At 40.7% G+C, this 16,180-nt stretch overlaps 1 protein-coding gene across 1 annotated transcript in view; it reads right to left on the bottom strand.

Annotated features, from left to right (window-relative positions):
- BIN2 (bridging integrator 2) overlaps window positions 1-15,784 on the bottom strand; it is a 21,777-nt gene extending 5,993 nt beyond the window's left edge. The window contains 8 exon segments of the mRNA XM_015559631.1: window positions 2,942-3,024; window positions 3,857-3,932; window positions 5,047-5,132; window positions 5,424-5,531; window positions 6,833-6,928; window positions 7,531-7,625; window positions 7,910-7,964; window positions 15,683-15,784. Of these exon segments, the coding sequence (XP_015415117.1) occupies window positions 2,942-3,024; window positions 3,857-3,932; window positions 5,047-5,132; window positions 5,424-5,531; window positions 6,833-6,928; window positions 7,531-7,623 (542 nt within the window). The 5' untranslated portion in view covers window positions 7,624-7,625; window positions 7,910-7,964; window positions 15,683-15,784.
- Between the last annotated feature and the right edge of the window lie 396 nt (window positions 15,785-16,180).

Below are 16,180 nucleotides of genomic sequence, written 5' to 3'. Positions count from 1 at the left end.
TGTGCCTTACAGAGAAAATATGTATGTTATAAGCTTTGTTCAGACATGAGTTATATAATTCTGTGGACTGTGAGTTCAATGTTAATGAATCAACAACATATATTAAATAAATTGTCTTTAAACAGAAACACACAGAAGACAAGGTTATGTATTGATCAGTTGATGAAAATGTTGAGACCAGAGACTCACAGAAACCTAATCATGTTTCCCCTGGGAACAGTGGTTCAGTATTCACTAATTTAGTGCTTATGGTGACTTTATAGAACATAACTACCATAAATAAAAAATTTAACTGTAACAATTATCAAGTAGGCTGGATACTGTGTTAAGTGCTTCAACAGCCAGCATTAGCTTAACTCCTCACCTTCTTAAGGCCTCCTATGTACTGTACACTGAGTGATTAAGCAACTCACAAGTATTTCCTTGACAGGTGCCAACTATGTGTGTGCCCTGAGCACTAGGATGGGAGATGGGGACAGGATGAGAAAGAGGTAAAAGAAAGTTCCTTCTAAGGGAGTTTCTGTTATGACATAAGCTGAGTGACACAAGATTCTTTCTAGCGCTACAATTCTAGAGGTCAGTAGGTGTAGAAGGCCCAGGACACAGCAAGAAAACACCAGATATCCCTACAAGGGTCTGAGACATCTTGGTGTAATCATAAGTTTTAGATGAATGAACAATTAGAGAGAACTATGGTTTTCAATATTGGAAAGAGGAGAGAATTTTTTGATCCAAAGGGATTTCTCCTAGGAAGTCTACTTTGGCTCTTTAGTGATTCTTTTTAATAGTTTGTAACTAATTGCTAAATGAGAAGTTCAAGCAACATATGTGAGCCCTATTCTTTCGTCAAGTCTCAAGCTCAATTTCATCACCTCTTTAACGCATTCTCAGGCTGTCTGTACATTGGCAATTACTTATCTCTCTGGCATTCCTACCGGTCTCATTAGGCACTTTATATGTGCAAAAGTTTAAATTGGTCCTTATCTCCTTATGCACATTTTCTGTCCTTTCAACTTTTTGTAAATCATTTCAGGGAAAGAACAAATCTCTGTCTTTGGATCCCTAATTCTCAGCATAAAACTTGACCATAGAAGGAACGTAATCAAACTTCCTGAATAAAGGCTTCCAAATAAGAAAGTGATCACATTCTGAGGGACCAGTGAATTGCTTTTCCTACCAGCATAAAGAATGTATGATGGCAATTGACACCACAAAAAAGAGAAAAAAGTGGAAAATCAATCCATAACAGATTAAGAATATTTGCAATGCGTATCATTAAATAATTACTATCCAGAATATTTTTTAACCCCCCAAAAGTTCATATAACTAAAATATTTTTAAAAGGGTATAGAGCCTGGCTGGTGTGGCTCAGTGATTGAGCACTGACCCATGAACCAATAGGTCACAGGTTCGATTCCTGATCAGGGCACATGCCTGGGTTACAGCTTAATCTCCAGTAGGGGGCATGCAGGAGGCAGCCTGTCAATGATTCTCTCAATGATGTTTCTACCTCTCTCTCTTCCTCTCCCTTTCTCTCTCTCTAAAAAAAATAAGTAAAAAGGGTAAACAATCCAAATGAAAAATTTGAAAAAAGGATAAACAGGAGACTTACAGAACAGGAATCTTAAATGGCTAATAATGTGAAAAGATGTTCAAGCTCATTAGCAATTGTGGAGATGTGAATTAAAACTGCAAAAAAATTAGATTTCACACCCATTAGGTTGAAAACTAAGTATGACAACGTTACATATAGCAAGAATATGGAGCAATGAGGGCTTTTATTTACTGTTGGTGGGTTGTAAATGGAAACAATCACTCTGAAGAACAATTTGGCAATGGCAGTGTCTAGTAAGGCTGAAGAAGCCCAAATGCACAGACTCTGTGGCTCGGCAATGCCACTCCCTGTACACACCCTAAGGAAACTCCTGGTAATATTCACAAAGAGAAATGTAAAATGTGTTCACTGCAACATTATTTGCAATAGCAAAAACTAGGAAACAATCCAAACATTCATTAGCAGGAGGAGAGATAAATTGTGAACTAGTCATACAACAGCATCCATAACATTATGGAAAGAACAGAGCTAGCAACATGAAACAACAAGAATAAATAAATCTCACAAACAATACTAAGAACGAAATAAGTTTTTAAAAAATACAGTATAATTCTATTTATATGGTTTAAAAACATGCAAAAAATATTTTCTGTGTGTATAATAAAAGTAAAAAGACATGCAGGGGGATAATAGATACTAAATTTAAGATAGTGATTACCTTTGGTGGAAAGTGAGTGGGGAAGGGATACTGGTAGCTTCAATTATATATATAACTAGAGGCCTGGTGTACGAAATTCGTGCATGGGTAGGGTCCCTAGGCCTGGCCGGTGATGAGGGCCGACAGGGGCCTTCTGGCTGCCAACTGGGGCCTTCCTTCGTTCCACACCACCCCTGGTGGTCAGTGCACATCATAGCGAGAGATAGAACTCCTGGTCTCCCAAACTCCCGCAGGGACACTTTGCATATTAAACTTTTTTATATATTGTTTTCTTTTTTTTTTTTTTATGTGCCTCAGGCATGAAACAGCTCTGGCCACCGACACAGGCATCAAGCTAGGATGAACTAAGGACTGTAGGTCTGCTCTGCCCCTGACTGATATAAGAGCAACACCACCAATCAGGTGTCTCCTTGCCCATTGCCAGGGGGTTATAGTTGTTTTCTTAAATTTTGTGGTAGGTATGTGGCTATTTGTTGTCTTACTCTTTATACTTGTAGTTATAGCTGAAATACTTCATAACAGGTAAAATAATTTATACAGGAGTGTAACAACAGACAATATCATACACATAAGCACACAGGAATGGCCAGGATTTGGGATGGAAGACAAGATTGTTGAATATGTTCACATACCGGACAAGTGAAACAAGAGTCTCAGAAATTGCTCACCTTGATAGTCCCTTCACCACAAAGACTTTGTTGGAATGTTGCTTCTCCAATTTGCTCATCACTTCGTAGAGATTGTGGTTCAGCTAGAGCCAGCAAGAGAGAAAGAGATGCTAGCCAGATGGAACCTGAGACTGGCATATCCCTTCTCTACTTTCTTTCAGACAGCTCTCCCAAATAAAACCTTCCCACCCTTAATTATAAAACTCCTCTTCATTTCTTTGGCAGGGTCCTGTCCCACACCACCCCTTCCTCCTTGACTTCCTTCTGAAGTTCTGCTCCTTCCATCAGACTGGCAGCTTTTAAGGCTGGTCCTTGATGTTTGAGATTCTAGCTTCTCAGGTGATCCAGGGCATGAAAACTCATGGTAATATTAACTAGGCAAATCATAATTTAGCCAAAATAACTGTGGAGCGGAACATGTGTGCATCTGGATGTGAATGTAGTTGATGATAGCTAAGAGTCTTGGAATCCCAGGACTAGAAAAGACTCCATGAGGTCAGTTCTGTGCCTGCATGTCACTGAGTAGGATTGGCCCTATTCAAGACCAATGAACTACCAGAGAAATTGGTGCTTAAACACTGTCCTCTTTGTTCTGTAGCAACCAAAGATAGATATTTCACTACTTAGTTTCCCATTTCAGCTGTTCCTTCCATAGGCCTAACCTCCTTTATTCATCTGAAGTTCAAGTTTTGATGCTATTATTCACTTGTTAACGGGGATGGAAAGGACCCTCTGATATGGATTTATGCTTTAATATGGTCAACACAGTTTAATCAAGTGCTTTTGTTTCATCATGAGAAAAGGGTAAAAATCTGTGGTGCTGATATGGATACTAATGATTATGTAAATTAGGACTACTTTCATATTTACTACAAAAATCCCCTGAGATGTCTAAATTGACCAGCTGTGTCTCACCTTGCTCATTTCCCTGTAGAAGACATCCTTCAAGTTGGAAATGTTTTGAAAGATGGTCACATAACAGCCAATACGACTATCAGGAGGCAAAACAACAAACATTCAGGTAAAGGGTTGGTAAAGAAAGTCTTTTTTTTGAAAACACAAGGTAGGAGCTTTAGTCAAAGCCAGCCACCACCAAGGACCCTCAGAGAAAAGCACCCCACATCCTAAGACTCAGGATGTTCTGGGATCTGCTTCACCAGAGCCAGCCCAGGAGCACACTTGACCCTCAGGAGTGAGAAGGCCAGAGGAGACACTCAGCCCAGGCTGACACCAAAGTGTAACAGATCTCTAGCTGCATGAAGTTATCTGATTCAGGCTCTTCAGGTATTGAAGCAGACATTAAAGTGCTTTGAAGAATTTTTAAAGTGCTACATAAATATAAGGACATACAAAAAAGGGAAATATTATATGTAAATAAAAAAGAAATACAATTATAATAAGCAGTTATTCTTTCTCATTATGCAATATTGAACTTCTGTGAAGCTATATGTACATTAATGGAATTCTACTGGAATTGAATTGGGAAAATTTACATTTCAAGAAACTATTAAATTTCACTTCTTTTTAAATTAAGTCTTATAATGTTTTAGAATACATGTAGTTATTAAAAAGGTTCCATCACATGTAAACTAATATTAAGTGACAATATGAAATACAATGGCTGCAACTGCATTAAAGCATAGCTTGTACAGTGAAAAGAAAATAGGATACAAATGGAATTTCTGCTCAGATTCCTCTTCCAGTGTAAAAAATTTACATCTAAAGCACTTTTACTACTGTGAAACAAAGACATCTTCATTAATGGAAATAATCATCCCATGATTTATCTATGTAAATCTGGATGGTCACAAACCACGCTTGTTTAAAACAATCCATCCTTGTGGCATGAAACCAGACACCCTTACTGTGCATGAAGACAGCACTTTACTTGCAAGCTCTCTCCTATTCAACAAGCATCTTGTCTTTAAAGCCGGAAAAGCTGGCAGGGCAAGGATGGTTATCTCTGTATTGCATATGAAGAAACCAATGTCTAGAGAGATAATATTGCCTAATATTACACAAGTTAGCCAGGCTGAGGCTACAACCTACTCTTGGATGCTTTTTTTTCAAGAGGTGACAGCACTTTCCAGAATCTTAGTCATTACCTATTATAAAGAACAGGTAGCTCCTCTAGTAGTTCTTGGTTCAGGTCTTCAAACACAAGCTGGGCTTTGTTGAACTCTTCATCTGCCTGGTTGGTAAAAGAGACAGGACAATTCCCCTCAATCCTGAGCCCCAGGATAGACGCTGCTGCTTTTCTCCTTTCAGGGACCAGGCTTACTTGGAACCATGCCTCTCCTCAGAGCCATGCCCTCCCCAGCCTTCACTCTCTGGCTATTCTTAGAGCATCGGTGTCAGAGGAAACAGGGACTTCCTTCAGGACCCTGGAGGTTGAATTTATTATTTCCTAAACATAGTGTGACTGGGGAGGCTTTACTAGGCTTTTTTATTTTTATTTTATTTATTTATTTATTTATTTTACCTTGGCAATCTTGGCCTCATCTTTCTTCTTGGCATTCTGCACCGCCTCCAGGTGGTGTCGGGCACTGTCATAGTCCACGAGTTTCCGACCCCTCTTGGCAATTCTTTCCTAACCCAGAATCATGAGAAAAAGCCTTGATATTCTTCAGTGGCCAGGAAGTAGGTAACAGAGTATCAAACAGAGAGGCAAAATTCCTGAGTCCTATTACCAAATTTCAAGTTCTAATATCCTTTTGTACCCAAGGGATCTCCCTTATCTGGAAAGAATGGGAGTTTTCAGGGGGAAATAAAGGGCATTCCCACACTTGGAGGCCTGCATTAAATATTAACATTTCCTACGAATTCAGTAGAAACTAGTTCTACGAACTCACTAGAAACTAGTTCAGCCTCTGGGATAAGTGGTCTTGAGAATCCTATGAAATTGAAAGGCAGGAGTTTTGGATTTTATGCCCAACACTGCCATTGATTAGCCTTGTGATCGAGGGCAAGGCCCATCTCTTTTGAAGCCTCGGTAGCCTTATTTGTCTTTTGGTGTTATTTTAAAGATCAAATGCTGAATATGAAGTGCTTTGAAAATCCTAAAGCACAATAAAAATATTATGACCACTGAGGATTCAAATGGAATTTCTGCTCAGATTCCTCTTCCAGTATAAAAAATTTACATCTAAACCACTTTTACCTACTGTGAAACAAAGATCCAAACTATAAAGTATACTGTCATTGATCCGTCTCATTCTTTCAATCACAGAATTTGAAAGGATATTAACAATTATTTGGTCCACGTTCCAATGCAATACATGAACTATCTCTACAATTACTAAATTAAGAAGTAATTTGGCTTCTGTTTGAACAGAGAATAGACAACCCACTATCTTATAGTATATTCCATTTTACTTCGTTTTGGGAAAGCTCTAACTATGGGAAAATTAAGGCTCCCTCTCATTTCTTCCTATTAATCTAAAATTAGTGCCTGGCAGACTAGGTGATATTAATTGAATGAATTCTAATTCTGCTTTCTGGAACTGTTTAGAACAGGTTCACTTCCTTTTTAAACTAACAGACTTTCTAATATTTGCAGATAACTATTATGACTCCTTCTGCTTCTCTACCATAAACATCTTTTAGTCTCATTAGCGGTTTCAAACAACTAAAAGGGATGCTCTAACCTGGATCTAGTTTAAAATCAGTCCAAATCTAGTTCACTGAAATCTAAGTCTAAACATAACCTCCACACTACCTTTAACCCTCCACCCTAACCTCTTGACTAACCCTCAACTTTAATCCTTCTCCTAACCTACTCAACTTTGTTCCTAACCACGGGCTCTAACTCTACTTACAAGTTTAACCCAATATGGTCTCTTATATGGGCCACTCATAACCCATCCCTGATTGTGTAAATCCAGTGAGTACCTTAATTTCACCAAACTGGGCTACATAGTTTTCCATGGTCCTAATGGCCTGGTCAGCTAGTTTCTCTTCATAGTCTTCCCAAAGGAGATCATTATTCTGTGGGACAGAGGCAAAGGGGAGTTGTGAGGGCTCCACTTCTCAACAACTGCATACCAGGGAAATACCCCAAGTCTTTCTGCAGCGGACTTCCTTGTTTGAGCACTGGGAAGAATCAGACGAAGAAGCAGCCCTTCCCCAAGGAACTGCCCTATAAAAGGCTAGACATACATTCAGGGATTAAAAACAGGAATAGATGGTCAGAGTATTGGACTCTAGTGCTTGAAGGATAGGTAAGTTTGGGAGTAAACAATTACATGAAGTTAGGTTTCATGAAACCTTCCATAAGGTTTTAAAGAGGGGAAAAGGGTCAAAAACAGAGAGTCCACAGATTAGGAAAAACTTGTTTCTACCTTCATAGTTGCAGTTTTTTCTTCTACCTGTGACTGAGACTATACAAATGAACAATGTGAACTGGCTCGTGCCCTTGACCGGAATCAAACCCGGGGCCATTCAGTCCGCAGGCCGATGCTCTATCCACTGAGCCAAACCGGCTAGGGCTGGCTCCTTTGTTTTCCTATTTGCTTGATGGAGACGCTAAGGTGATGTTGAAATGAGGGCAGGAGTGAGTTGGGAAGAGTTGGAAAGCCCGGAACACTTACCCCTACAATGGCCTTCAGCTCCTCATGACCGTCCCACTCACTGCTGTAGATCTCCTGCAGGGTTTCTGACACTCTCTTTGAGCTTTCATGCATTACTGAAAGGAGAGAGCTCCATAAAGTTTCCCAAAAGTAGTTTGGAATAATCATACGGGTAACAGGCATATCAGGGGGATAAACTGAGAAGGTTTGGGTTATCAGTGAGGGAAGCTGGCTGGGGCTGGATAGAAAAAGTTACTCTTCCTTGGCCCACCAAGTTCCAGGAGTCAGAAGCAAGCAAGCAAGCGATAAAAACCCTGAGTCGGTTGGGTTTTTCCCCATCCCCCAAACCTGCCGAAGCTGCATAAAGCCTCTGCATTTTCTCCGGTGCTGCAATACCCACCTTTGACTGCACTCAGGAAGTTCTTCAGCTCCTTGTATAGCTTGAGGCCCTCTGCCTGAAAGAGAAATGCCTTTGGTGACTAAAGAGATATATGTGGAAAGACGCTGCAGTGGTCAAAGTATAAAAGTAGCTTAAAAGCAGGGATCAATCCTGAATTTCTTCAAACACTTGCAAATGTAAACTAGCTTTTACTCTCTTTACCAAGAAGTTGAAGGTTGTCTCTTTGGGGCAGGTTTTAAGGGGCAATTGTTCCCACTGCATTGGTATGTCTTCTTTCCCATGTCCTTCCTTCCAGTGAACAAGAGCCTATACCTAAGTTTCTTGGTTGAAATTCAGTGATCCTCTGGCTTATGCCTTCCTCTCTGGGTAAACTGCTACCATCTTCTGCAGACACCAGACCCTCTTCCTTCTCTGCTCCCTCACACAGGCCATTCTTCTCCTCCCCTAATGTCCTTCTCTGCCTTGGCCCACTTTACCCTTCCCTTCCGTCAGCCTCCTGCTTTAGACGTTCTTCCAAGGACCCTCATCATTAACATTTCCTACGAAAGTTCTGAAGACCCTTTCCCTTCTGTGTGAACTCTCCTGTTCCAACCCCAGTGTCCTCACTTAAAGTTCTATCTGCCTGATTCGATCTTTGCTTCTGTGTCTGAATTCTCACTTTTTATGCTAAGACTCCCAAGCAGAGATTAGGTCTCTTCCCTCTAAAAACAGAAGAAGGGAGGAGGAGATGAAGGTATCATTTAGGTTTGGCAGTTCAACTCTCAACTCAATAGATGAGCTACTTTGTTATAGCTCTGACAAATGTTCATTTAGCCTCTGCTTCTTGAATACCTCCAGCAACCGGAAACTCACATAACCTTCTGTTGCGGATGAACTTCATTTTAAAATAGCTCTATCAGAACTTTTGCCCACTGGGCAAAGTTTTTTTTTTTTTCTTTTTGCTACAAAATGCGTTTATTTCCAGCCAGATAAAATTACATGGGTGCATATTATAAGGTCTTTCTTTGATAAATGACCTGTTTACAAGAGCCATTTCTAATTATTAAAATGCATACCAAACAAACATCTCAATCTCTTAAAATACAATTTAAATAAACCACTAATGTATAAGCCATAAGTCTGGTCACTGGCATGAGTGGCATGCAATTCTTCACGGAGGAGTCCAGAGCAACGGTGAGACTCCACAAGTCAGCAGGCAACAAGCACCTCTAGTTCATCTGCTGACTGTGTGGATAGTTGCTGTGGGGCAGTGAGCCTTGTGTGAAAACAGCTGAGTACAGACAAAGAAGGATGGCATTTGCAATGTGGAGAGGCATTTCACAAAATGCAAACACCCTTCAGGTAAATCAATGGACTGTGGAATGAAAGCCCGGTGAATGCACATCTGTTTACACTAGCCCACTGGGCACTCAATATTGTGGCACCATCTCACCTTTTGTACTCTTGGCAGATATAATTTCTCTTGCACATATGTTTAAAGAGATCTTTCACATGCCCTGTACCAAGTCTTTTTCACAGGTTTCTTCAATTGTTCCTCAGGGTGTTTTTTAGAGACCCTTTCCCTTCTGTGTGAACTCCAGCTTTTAGGAGTTAGATAAGAAGGAAGTTAGAAGCGGGACCATTGACATTTTGGAGCCTGACTTTAGGAGTATGGGACTGGACTGAAAGGCCAGGCCCATGGGTCAGAAGCGTGATCCTCCTACCAGTTCAGGTGATGAAGAATCTGAGCTAAGATGCATTATTCAGTACATACTTGTGAACTAGTTCATTTGTTTTATTTGCTTGTGCTCATTACTGGGTAGGCTATTGAGCATACCAAAACTATAAAAAATTTATAGGAGAAAACCTGAAAATTCTATCTAACAACTTAAATTAAAATTTTGTGTACATCTTTGAAGTAAAGACCATTATTGTTTAATTTTAGCAGAAAATCTAGATCTACCCAGTCAAATAAAGAAAACTGGACTAATTATTTCATTTATCTTCTGGCCTCCAGAGCTCTCCTCTAAACCAGTCCAAACCTTTCACCATACTTCAGGTTAATAGTCCTCCTCAAGGGGCTATTACCAGGCTCAAGGGACATGAAAACAAAGATAGTCTCAAGGTGGTCTAACACACTGTCAGAGAGGGGGATGACCTGGGATTGTGTCGTGTGTCATAGCAAAGGAGAATAAAGACAGCAGTAGAGAAATTACCAAAAAGAGTCAGATGCTACAGAGCAGTTAGAATGCAGGAAGAATCTGTAAAAGTTACTGGACTTGGTAATGGGAGGTCACTGTTGACCGTGAGAAAGTGTTGCAATAGCATTATGGAGACAAATTTGGTCGGTTAAAAAAAATTCCGAAACACTCAGCATTCACCAGAAAGGATGTCTCACTTCCTCCTCGCTTTTTCATTAACAGAAAAAAAGTTTAATACTCTAACATGTTAAATGTACATAATATTTGTTTTAAAATCTTTATTGTTGAATAGGTCCCCCTTTTCCTCCTATAGACCCCTTCTAGCCCGCCCCCACTCCCACCCAGGCCTTCACCACCCTATTGTCTGTGTCCATGGGTTATGCATATAAGTTATTTGGTTGATCTCTTCTCACGCACCAACCATAATACCTTTTAAACATGGCTATGGTAGGTAGGTATAAGTTTGGGAGTTTTGCAAATGTGATAACCCAGGTTTTAAAAAGTTCTGAAAGAGTTTTAGGGATTATAGAAATTAACAAGGATTTAAATTTATTTTTTGAAAGAAAACAATTCGGACTCAACTCTTTACTTCACCATGAAGATTTGGCCTGAAAAAATACATATGTGAGGAACAAAAGCTGGTAAAATCTTACATAATTTCTATAAATAAAATTCTTAATTTTTATCCCATTGGATATTATATGGCCTAAAAAACCAGGTCAATGATCAGGCTACCATGTATGATCATGCAGGTTGTATGCACACTGTTCAATACTAGGGGGGACTATTTATACCATAGTCCATAAAATGTGAATGCCTTCTGCCCTCCAGCACACCTCACAAAAGTCCAAATCCATTTTTGTGTTTTAGAATCAAGCCTCCTCAAAGTTCTTCCTTTATGCTCTTGTTCCCTCCTTTAAGGAGATGAAGTGGTGGTTGTAGGATGTGGGGTGGCGAAAAACACTGAATTTCATTTTATTATTATTATTATTGTCTAAAGTTTTACATATGTCTTCTTTTTCCCCAATTGCCCCCCCTCCCCCAGCCATTCCCACCCCAGGCAAGCCCCCACCGCCCCAGTGCCTGTGCTGAATGTCATTGTATTTCTCTGACCTGTCTTCCCTGAAATGTCTCTAGGCTAAATCACCCCAGGTTCTCACTTGTCTGGGAATCAAATACTTGTCTCTGCTACCAACTAGCAAGTTATTCTGCTTCTCTGGCTTTAGTTTCCTCATCTATAAATGCCGGGTAAGGCGATGTTTAGCTCTAAATCTTTGTATCGCTTCTGCTCTCTGAAGCCTTGTCAAATTCCTGGCAGCACTATAAAGAGTCTGAGTTTAGTCCCTCCCATCCCTATACAAACAGTCCCAGCCCTCAGTTAATGAACCACTCACTCTGGAAGCTTCTCCTAAGCAGGTAGGTAAACAGAGCTATGTTCTCTAGGAGACTGGGGTAGTGAGGATAAAGAAGGCCCCAGTCCTGGGGTTCCCTACTTGCTGGAGAAAAATGGACCAGAGAAACCCAAACATTCAGCAAAATAAGTAAATAGCATGACCAACCTTGAGCAAGTGCTGAAAGTGTTTGGTCTAATGGAGGTCCAGAAGGGGGAAGAAAAAGCTAGATTGTTAGATTGGATTTTAAAGGCAATGATTTGGAAGCAGCTCTCAGCTACCAGAAATAAGGGATTAAAGTACTGCTTGGGAAAAAGAATTCTTCCCTTATAATATGTTTTGGAGAGAGGGAAAAGAGGGAAGCAAGTGGAGCCCTCAAAGAAAAATTACCTATGGAAATTTGATTAGGAACCTAGGCAAGTGCAAGGCCTTGAAATCAAGTTGGAAAGTTTGGGAGTGATATTTTTTTTATTAACAAAAAGTTTACCTACAAGTTGATTGTGGATGAGGAAAAGGGCACGTGACCAACTGGTCCAATGTCCAGAATGCTTAACTTTCAATCTCTGGCCTTGTCCCTTTTCCTCCTGTTCGTCTTAGCCACTCCAGGTCCAGCCTCGGACCTGACTGTATTATCACTCTCTTTCTTCTTAAACTGTAAGAGCCTTGAGGGCAGGTATGTTTCTTATCTGTGAAGTCCTAGCATCCAGCCCAGTGCCCGCATGCAGCAGGCACTCATGAAATAAATGTTTGTTAAATGAACTTTCCAAGCATGTTCAAACATGAGTTACTATAGGTGCAGCATTCTCTCAGGAGAAAAGTTTTTCCTTGTTCCTAATCTAACTCCATTTCATTTCTCAAAAATATTCTCCCTATCAAGTGACATTTAGTTGGTCGGCTCGCAGAGAGAATTCTGAGGGAACTGTCCCATCTGATATTCTTTTTCTTCTTGATGATCCCATCTCTTATCCTTTCTATTCACACATCTGCCATTGCAGCACCATCTTATAAGGCAGAGAGGGAGAGAAAGGACTGAGGGACAGAATGGGCCAAGAGCTGGAAACCTTTCCAAGTGGGTCTCATCTTACTGACTCCTGTTCTTTTTACCCTGGAGTTGAAAGCAGAACAATAACTGGAGTTGAGAAGAGGCCCAGAGAGGCCTTTATTGAGGTACAGGGGAAAAAGCCCAGGTTTTAAGTTTGAATCCTGCAACTCTTATGCTGTTACCTTGATGAAATCATTTCCCTCTCAATCAGATGGCATTTCCCCTCAGAGGAGTTAGACTAGATCAGTGGTTGCCAAATGCTGTTCTCAGAGTAGCTGCTACATCACAATTACTTAGAGAGCTTAATGTAAAACACTGATTCCCTAGTTAATGAGCACCTATGGCAGTTAATACCACACAAAAAAGGAGACAACCATAATGATGTGCCTCCAGCTGGGAGAACAGAACACCTACAATAATAAATATTCTTCCCACCAACCAAAAGAAACAAAAACAAAAATATGAATCTCATCAAGGCTCTAAATCTAACTATTAATTTTCAGAAAATACAAGTGATAGAGGAACATGTTAAACATACCACGGGGATTCAATCAGCAAAATTTAGACTGCAGGAAAACAACCTAGTATCATCAGCAAATAAACTACAAAGGGAAGGATTAGAAACCTACAGATTAAGAGATTTAATTTTAAGAGATTTAATCCTACCAGACCTGAGGCCCTGAACCTAACTGTCCCCTATACCTGGGCTCCTGAGCATTAAAGAGAAAAAACCAACATGATATAGAAAAATGTTAGTTACATGCAAACAAGTGGTTAGAATAAGATGGAACTTAGGGACATTGTAGAAAATAGGTCTACCTTTCATCTACCTTTTCATCTAGCGCCAATATTCCACCTTTGTGTGGAAATAACCTAAAAATCGGTACAGCGGTCTGGTAGGGTTAAACATGTCAGCCAGTTGCTGATGTAAACCAACTATAAAAAAGACACAATTAAGGGAGTGTGAACATTGACTGGATATTTTATGATATTAAGAAGTTATTGTTGCCCTGATTGGTTTGGCTCAGTGGATAGAGCATCGACTTGCGGACTGAAGGGTCCCGGGTTCGATTCCAGTCAAGGGCATGTACCTTGGTTGCGGGCATATCCCCAGTGGGGGGTGTGCAGGAGGCAGCTGATCGATGCTTCTCTCTCATCGATGTTTCTAACTCTCTATCCCTCTCCCTTCCTCGCTGTAAAAAATCAATAAAATATATTTTTTAAAAAAAGAAGTTATTGCTAATATTTTTCAATATCACTAAGACATATCTTTTTTTTTTACATATGTTTTAGTGAGATAGTCAACATGAGCTATCTGAAAAGATATTTGTGTTATTCTGTTAAGTGAAAAAGGCAAGTTATAAAACCATATAAATGGAATAATTTCACTTTTGCAAACCTCTTTTATTTATAGTGGATATATTTAGAGATCATACACATATATAGCAAAGTAATTGTAAGGATATAAAACAGTATAAAATAATCATTTTTAAATTAATTTTTTTATTTTTGTACTTTCTGATTTGTTATGAGTAAATGTTTACAGAAAAATATTTTTAGGTGCAAATAAAATATTTTAGGTGATTTTATATATCACAGGGTATTTTTTCCATTGCTTTTTTTTATTTTTATTTTTTTTAGAGAGAGTGGGAGGGAGGCGGAGGAGAGAAGGGGGAGAGAAACATTGATACGAGAGAGCCATATTGACTGGTTGCTTCCCACACATGCCCCAACCTGGGGCAGGGAGCGAACCTGCAACCCAGGTAGGTACCCGCCCTTGCCCAGGAATCAAACCTGAGACCCTTCAGTGCTCGGGCTGATGCTGTAACCAGAGAGACACCAGCCAGGTAGGTGATTATATTTTAAAAGAGTCCTTATCTTTAGAGGTCAATAATGTAATTTTTTTAAAAATTATTTTTATTGTTTAGAGTATTACAAATGTTCCCCATTTTATTCCCTTTGTCCTCCTACACCTGGTTCCCACCCCACCCCAGACCTTTACCTCACTATTGTCTGTGTCCATGGGCTATGCATATCCATATAATAAAAGTCTAAGTGACCATTATGGTGGAATGACCAGAACGATCGGTCGCTATGATGTGCACTGACCACCAGGGGGTAGACACTCAATGCAGGAGCTGGCCCCTGGTGGTCAGTGTGCTCCCATAGAAGGAGCACTGCTCAGCCAGAAGCTGGCTCATGGCTGGTGAGCACAGCAGCAGAGGTGGGAGCCTCTCCTGCCTCCACGGCAGCGCTAAGGAGCAGTGAGCCAAGTTGTAAGGAGCAGCAAGCAGATGGGCAGTAAGGTATGAGGGCTCTCAGACTGCAAGAAGGATGTCCAATTGCCAGCTTAGGAACACTCTCCTAAGCTGGCAGGTGGACATTCTCCGAGGAGTCCCGGACTGTGAGAGGACACAGGCTGGGCTGAGGGACCCTCCCCACAGTGTACAAATTTCATGCACTGGGCCTCTAGTATGCATGTAAGTTCTTTGGTTAATCTCCTTTCCCCTCTCCCCACAACTCTCCTCTTTCATCTGAGATCTGTCAGTCTGTTCCATGCTTCCATGTCTCTGGATCTATTTCATTTGTCAGTTTATTTTGTTCATTAGCTTCCACATATAAATAAGACATATAAATAAGATCATGTGATATTTGTCTTTCTCTGATTGGCTTATTTCACTAAGCATACTAATTTCCAGGTCTATCCATGATGTCTCAAGGGTAAGAGATCCTTGTTTTTTTACAGCTGTATAGTATTCCATTGTGTAAATGTACCACAGCTTTTTTATCCTCTTATATACTGACTAGGATCCCAGCACACCGGGCTTAGCCCCTGATCCCTCTGGCTGTTTCTGGCTGCTTCAAGGCCCGCCCTCAGTTCCTCAAGTTGCCTCGGGCTGGTCCCGCCTTCTCCAGGCGCCTCCCTGTTTCTGCCCTGTCTCAGGAGCAATGTGGCGGCTCCACCCTGTCATGGCACGGGAGGAGAGCGTGGAAGCCTCCTGCCTGCTGCGCTGGGCTCCTTCCCCTGGCAGGTGGGTAGTGGGGCACTCTGAGTGCAAGCGTGGGTGGTGAGTTACTAGGAATGCTTTCTGATTTGAAGAACATGCTGTTCCTCTACCACTTAGCCCTCTAAGCTCCCCTTCGCCACCCTCCAGATTACCTGTTGTTGGTAAAAGTTGTTGGCACTTTGTTCAAACCGTTCATCTTTGGTTTCCACAGTTTTCCCCAACTTCTGCAGTACCTGGGAATATAAGTCAGAGAGGCCCATGAGATTTTATATAGTCAAGTCTCTCTTATCTATTGGCTTCACATAACCATGGCTTCGCTCAGAGTTTCAGATGCAACTAAAAGGCCACTGTACTCATATCAGCCCAACAGAATTTGGTATATAGCACATTGTTGAATACATAATCATATTTCATGGCTCTTTTCACATTGGATACTCTTAGGGATATGCAGCAGTGTGCTAGAGGATATCCTATCTAATAAAAGACAAAAATGGTAATTGGCGTACGACCAATACCGTTTTCATTGGCTAATCAGGGCTATATGCAAATTAACTGCCAACAAGATGGCGGTTAATTTGCATATGTAGGCACAATGCAGGGAGGCGAAAGGGAAAGCAGGAAGAAGCCCCCTGCCACTGACAGTGATCAGA

This window comes from Myotis davidii, unplaced genomic scaffold (assembly GCF_000327345.1).
Source record: "Myotis davidii unplaced genomic scaffold, ASM32734v1 scaffold233, whole genome shotgun sequence".
Taxonomy (NCBI): Eukaryota; Metazoa; Chordata; class Mammalia; order Chiroptera; family Vespertilionidae; genus Myotis; species Myotis davidii.
The sequence above is the reverse complement of the archived record's forward strand: the minus strand, read 5'-3'. Positions and strand labels throughout refer to the sequence as shown.